General features: G+C 38.9%; 1 protein-coding gene across 4 annotated transcripts in view; it reads left to right on the top strand.

Annotated features, from left to right (window-relative positions):
- The first annotated feature begins 14 nt into the window (after positions 1-14).
- The window catches only part of ARNT (aryl hydrocarbon receptor nuclear translocator), a 79,468-nt gene continuing 72,607 nt past the window's right edge, over positions 15-6,875 (top strand). For 2 of the 4 annotated variants that reach the window (XM_045479083.1, XM_045479082.1), the window contains exon 1: positions 23-199. In XM_045479083.1, the coding sequence (XP_045335039.1) occupies positions 175-199 (25 nt within the window). In that variant the 5' untranslated portion in view covers positions 23-174. Of the gene's footprint in view, positions 200-6,875 lie in introns of all 4 variants that reach the window. The other 2 variants (XM_045479080.1, XM_045479081.1) reach the window with 2 other exon arrangements.

The following is a 6,875-nucleotide window of genomic DNA, read 5'->3' as shown; positions in this document are numbered from 1 at the left end:
GAAGGGGGGGGGGGGGGGGTTGCCGCAGCCGCCATCTTAGATTCCGCGGTAGCGGTGGCGGCTGTAGGGTACCGCGTTTGGGGAGTGGCTCTCCCCTCCCCCTTCCCCCAGTTCGGTGGCGGCGGCTCCTCCCACTGGGAGGGGGGTGGTGCGACGGCAGTGGCATCTGCGGCCATGGCGGCGACTGCTGCTAACCCCGGTGAGTAGAAGGAGGGCTGGGGCGCCTCCAAAGGAAGAGGGGCTGAAGAGGTTGGCAGCTGAGGAGACCCTGGGCTGAGGGGCCGTAATTGGGGCTGAGGGAGCTAGGACACGCGGGGACAGCGAGGGGGTTGTGGGGGAGGGGAGGAACGGGGGGAGGGGCCGACCTAGGGAACTGGGGAGACCCGGGTGGAGGGAGGGAGCGTGCGGGTGGGACTTGCGTGGGGCGAGTGCTGCTGGAGCGGCTCCCCGCGCTGGGCTTGGCCTGCCTCCCCTCGGCTGGCTGCGTGCTGGTGTGCGATGTGGTCGTCTTTCAACTCTGCCCGCGGAACGGCTTGATACAGAATGACTGTGGGCAGAATGGTTCGTTTTACCTTAAAAGTAATTCGGGTTTAGAAACACTGGACCGCCTTGCTGTTTAGCTGAAGTGTTAAACTTCCAAACGTTTAAACATTTACATTTAAAATAAAAAATCTTTGGATACTCTGTTTCTCTAGGCTGTACACCCCCCCCCCCCCCCTTCGAAACTGGCATTCACGTATTTAGTGCCTCTAGTATCTTTAGCTGCTGAGGACTGAAGTTTGAGTAATGGTTGTTCAGGGCAGATCTTGCCCTACAGCAAGAACCCCAGGTTTAAATCTTGTTTGGTGTAGACCGAGGTAGTCCCCATTCTTTAAGAAAAGTTCAGTTCCTTGTGATTTTTCAGTGAACATCTCTTCTAAAGGCGAAGCTTGAACATTAACAACAACAAAAAAAATCTAGCCAATCATGTCTAAGTGATGGAGTGGGGTGTAGTGCAGATGAGGTCTCTAAATTCCTAGTCCTCTTTCCACTATATTGCAGTTATTTATCCTTGGGAAGTATTTCATTTTAGGGATCGTAGTTTACCTTGCAGACTTTGGCGATTCTCTTGCAAAATAAAATCCTTAAAAAAAATCCTTAAAAAAGAAGCCAGAAGTTGGTGGTGAATTGCTTGAAAATACAGCAGGGGAAGGGATTCACTGGTGTTCCCACCTTGAAACTGAAATTGGATTTTTTCCATGAACTGCAGTATTATTTTGTGGTACCCAGGTTTTGCTATAAAAGTTGTCACTAACAAATTTATTACCTTTACTACCATGTTTTTGGGAACAGAGCTATTTAAAGAAGTTAATTTGTCACATGTCAATATCGTATAATCTTTTAAAAAATTTAGAGGAAAAGTGGATAAAATTAATGGCTAAAGTTCTATTGTGGGAAGTTCTGAATGATGGAATAAAATTGGAAAGATGCTATTATTACGGCCACCTGACCTTATAGAAGAATAACCTATGTGTTAAAACTAGGGAGTAAATAAACATGATTTTAAACTGATAACACATTGCAAAATAGTTACATAACCCTAGTCAAGTTGCAAAGCATTTCTCTTATTAAGAGGTGGCCTTGGTAAACAAGTTTAGTGCATATGTCAGAAGCTTTTTTCCAGCAGTGTGGGTGGGGCTGCTTTATTTTGTTTTTTTAAACAACAGTGATCAGAATGACAGTCTTTTGACCACATTTCATTAGCTGATCGATATCAGCTTAAATCTGAAGCAGAAAATAGTATTTATTTGTGCAGAATCCTTGCTGATGAAACATTTAGTTTTGTTTAATATCCTTTGACAGCCTGTTTCTGTATTTTGTAGATTTCCTTTTTGATGTTGAAACATTCTCACATCTCTTCCAAGTTATTGATACATTCCACACCTGATAATTAAATTAGAAAATGTATTTTCTTCCTTCCTTTCTTCTTTTGCCCCTTTATTTCAAAAGGAAGTGGTCATAGATGCATTGTGGACTTTTATAGCCTGCTGTGTTTTGGGATATGTGGACTGAGTGGAGGGACAAGGGTGGAAATGTACTGTGCTCAGTGAAAAGAAAGTAAATGGTTTTCAGGTCGGAATTTTTTATTGCATGGTCAAATCTTTCCTCAGAGCCATTTTAGGGACTAGAGACATTATACCTATTTCTTTGATTTTTTTTCTGTTTTATCTTTCTGCTTTTTGTTAAGATTCCCTCCAAAACTTGCTAATTCCATCTTCACATATGTCTGCAAAAGATGTTTGTGATCATTATTTAACTTTTCTAAGGTTCATTTAAGTTCATCTGCAGTGTTAATAATGCGTGAAGATCGTGTAAGTTGTACGTAGAGTATGATTTAGGGACTGTTGGTGGCCATTCCGTATCTTGCAGGGAACCTGGTTCCTTTGCGTTTTCACTGTGTCTTAACATGGTGCTGGATCACAAGTAGAGTAAGATGTGGTTTATACTCTACTCTTTTACGAGTTATGTTAAAGTAATAGGTCTAATGCGATAATGCCTTTTTCTTTGCATGAATTGATAATTCCCCATATTCTGTTATTGTTTACTAATTCTACTTACCATTGGCAAGTAGAAGTGGGTGGGTAGGTAGTTAATGAAGGTAGGCTGGCTGTTTTTTGTCTGTGGAACACTAACAATTTTGAGGAACACTTTTTAAATTGCTTGCATGATTCGTAATGTATTGGCTAAGGTGCTGGTTGGGGAAAGAGCAGGTATTTGACTTCTAATTCAGTATTCATACCAGAGATGTGAATGAAAGTGTAGGAGTGTAGGTATTTCTTCCCTTGATTCTGGTATTCTCGTTAGTAGACACCTCCTCTTGTGCTATTAGGTACCACTTATTGTGGATGGAGAATGTAGCGGAAGGTAAAGGAAGGAACACTCTTTGGGTTTGTGAGGCTGACATTTAGGAAGAATGTTTCTTTTCAACTATTTAAATTATAGTTTTGAAAACATTAATTAACAAAATTCTTACCCATTACTTTTACTTTTTTCAGATAGGGGAAAAAAGGAATTTATGTGGTATAAAGTCAAGGTGTCAAGATACTTTATTGCAAAAACTTTTTGAAAAGTATATTATTTTCTTTTTTACAAAAGTGTTGCTTATTCTTTTTTTTACCACTTATTTATTTATTTTTAAATTTACATCCAAATTAGCATATAGTACAACAAATTCAGGAGTAGATTCCTTAGTACCCCTTACCCATTTAGCCCATCTCCCCTCCCACACCCCCTCCAGTAATCCTCAGTTTGTTCTCCATATTTATGAGTCTCTTCTGTTTTGTCCCCCTCCCTGTTTTTATATTATTTTTGTTTCCCTTCCCTTATGTTCATCTGTTTTGTCTCTTAAAGTCCTGATATGAGTGAAGTCATATGAAATTTGTCTTTCTCTGACTAATTTCACTTAGCATAATACCCTCTAGTTCCATCCACGTAGTTGCAGATGGCAAGATTTCATTCTTTTTGGTTGCTGAGTAATACTCCATTGTGTGTGTGTGGTGTGTGTGTGTGTGTGTGTGTGTGTGTGTATAGTATAGTATATATATATTTGTATATGTGTATATACTATATATACATTTATATATATATATATACACACACACACACACACACACACACACACACACACCACATGTTCTTTATTCATTCATCCATCAATGGACATTTGGGCTCTTTCCATACTTTGGCTATTGTTGATAGTGCTGCTATGAACATGGGGGGTGCGTGTGTCCCTTAGAAACTGCACACCTATATCCCTTGGATAAATACCGAATAGTGCAATTGCTGGGTCATAGGGTAGTTCTATTTTTAGTTTTTTGAGGAACCTCTATACTGTTTTCCAGAGTGGCTGCACCAGCTTGCATTCCCATGAAAAGTATATTAAATATAATTTACTAATTCAGCATTTGAAATACAATTAACATTTTTTAAAAAGAACCTTCATCCTCATATTAGATCTGTGCAGATCTATGATTTAGATTTGTGGCATCAACTGGAATCTTCTGTTTTCTTAGAAATTAAGAAGTAGATACCACTGCATTATTGGAACTCTAGTTTTCTTATTGTTATAAAATAGTGGTCTCTAATCTTAGTTTTTGCATTCCAGCCCTACCCCTCTACTCAATCCACTAACAGATGAGAACAATATGTTGTTTATGGATGTTTTATGAAAAGTTTTTTGTGGTTCTCTGCTGTTGATGACTTTCTTAAGGCAATAACAGTAGGGATTTTCATAGTGCCAAGTGGTGATCTTCAGAAACTAAATTGTAATAGTCAAGGAAACAGACCCTTTTTTCCCCTTGATTTTACTCAGGTCATGACATATTGTGGGTATTTCATTTCAAAACTAGTAAAATTTGAATCCTTGATAGTAGAAACTGTTTTCGGAGCCATCCTTTTTTTTTTCCTTCAAGCTGTTCACTCACAGTATTTATTTTAAAGGTTAATTCCTTAGTGGTACAATCCTATGTAGGGGTGCAAGGGTAACATTTCTATCTATGGTGGTATAGCAGATTTCATTTAGATGGAACAGAAAAAGAATACATTTTTTAAAAAAACTTGTTTTTTGTTTTTTTTTTTTTTTTTTTTTTTTAAGTTTTGAGAGAGAGAAAGAGAGAGAGAGAAAGCATGTATGTGTGTGCAAACGCACATGTGGGAGGGGTGGGAGGGGGTGGTGTAGAGAGAATCCCAAGCAGGCTCTGAGCTGTCAGCACACAGCCCAACAGCCTCCATTCCATGAACCGAACTGTGAGATCATGACCTGAGCTGAAATCAAGAATTGGATGCTCAACCACTGAGCCACCCAGGCGCCCCAGTAAAAAAATACATTTAAGACCTTTCTGAAATCTAAGGCTTGAGCTCGCTGGATTGTATCTGGTGGGTCCATCATGCACATCCAGTGATAGGCCTTGCTTGTAGAGCCATCTATTTTTAGGAATGATTAAACATTTATTAAGTTCCTACTATAGGCCAGGTTGCACTTTTTGTTTTGTGGCTATTCTGTATGTTAGAAACGTCTCTCACTTTCCAAATTAATTCTCTAAATTTACATCTCTTCATCATTTCTTTCTTTTTTCTTTTTTTTAATAATCTCTACACCCATTGTGGGGCTCAAACTGACAACCCTGAGATCAACAGTTGTATGTTCTGGCGACTGAGCCATCCAGGTGCCCCTCTTCATCGTTTTTTCATTTTGCATTTTCCCCTCTACATTTTCACTATAGTTGAATGGACAAAGTTTATGCCTTTTACAATTAATTAGAATTTAAGTTCCATGAGAACAGGATGTTTACCTTCCTTTTTCACCACACTCTCCACTGCTCCCAGTGGTGCCTAGGACGTTCAGTGAGTATTGGTTGAATAAATGAATGTTGGGATTCATATCTTTATGCACTGTTAACATGAAAATATCTCTGAAAGGGTAGTATTAATAAAGTCATTAACATCATGAATTAATTTATAATAGCATTTATTAATATATGCCAGTTATTCTAAATGTATTTTCATTTAGTCTTCATATATATGTATGTATTATTTAATTTTTGCAACAGTCTTATGAGGTATGTATTATTGTTTTACAAATGAGGAAACTAAGGCACAGAGTGAATAAGTGGTTTGTCTGAAGTCTCATAACTAGTAGGGGGTAGAGACAATTTGATTGTTGGCAATTCGTCTACATTGTCAACATTTAAAAAAAATATTTTTTTAACATTTATTCATTTTTGAGAGACAGAGAGACACAGAATCCGAAGCAGGCTCCAGGCTCTAAGCTGTCAGCACAGAGCCCGATGAGGGGCTGGAACTTGTGAACTGCAAGATCGTGACCTGAGCCGAAGTCGGAGGCTTAACTGACTGAGCCACCTAGGCACCCCTATATTAAAGATTCTTAAAAAGAATTCTCAAAAATTTTTATTCCTGTTCTCTCACATAAACTTCTTTTCTATATTTTCATCTGTTTAAGAGCTATCTCTATTTGAATAATATTTAATACGCTATTTATGTATATACTCACAAGCATTTCCTTCAAATGTGTTGCCCTTCCTGACTTTTCTGTATCTTTCACGACTGTCACAGTTTTTCCAGTTCCCCAGGCTAAGCAACTAGAGGTGTTTTAGGTTCTTTCATGTATTTATCTGGTTGGTTATCACGTCATCTTTTTTTTCTCCTCCATAAAACATACGTATATTTAAACATATGAAATGTTTTAATCATGTAAATATATTTAAAATATTTATTTAGGGGTACCTGGGTGGCTCAGTTGGTTAAGCGTTGGACTCTTGATTTTGGCTCACGTCATGATCTCACGGTTTGTGAGTTTGAGCCCACATCAGGCTCTGTGCTGACAGTGCAGAGCCTGCTTGGGATTCTCTCTCTCCCCCTCTCTCTGCCCCTCCCCTGCTCATGCTCTCTCTCAAAATAAATAATAAAATAAATAAACATTAAAAAAATGAAATAAAATTGGGGCGCCTGGGTGGCTCAGTCGGTTAAGCATCTGACTTCAGATCAGGTTGTGACCTTGCGGTTCATGAGTTCGAGTCCTGTGTTGGGCTCTGTGCTGACAGCTGGGAGCTTGGAGCCTGCTTTGGATTCTGTGTGGGTGTCTCTCTCTCTCTCTGTCTCTCTGCCCCTCGCCAACTTGTGCTCTGTCTCTCCCTGTTTCTCAAAAATGAAGAAATATTAAAATTTTAAAAAATGAATTAAAATACATATATTTAAACATTTAAATGTATGTTATTTTAATCAAAATTATCCATGCATATATTTAAAGACTTAGTTTTACGTGATTTCTTACAAAAACAGTCCTCTACTCCCTCTCTCAGTTCCTTCTCCCCAGTAAC

The sequence above is a fragment of the Leopardus geoffroyi genome, chromosome C1, assembly GCF_018350155.1.
Source record: "Leopardus geoffroyi isolate Oge1 chromosome C1, O.geoffroyi_Oge1_pat1.0, whole genome shotgun sequence".
Taxonomy (NCBI): Eukaryota; Metazoa; Chordata; class Mammalia; order Carnivora; family Felidae; genus Leopardus; species Leopardus geoffroyi.
Note: the sequence above shows the minus strand (reverse complement) of the source record. Positions and strands in the feature narration are given on the sequence as shown.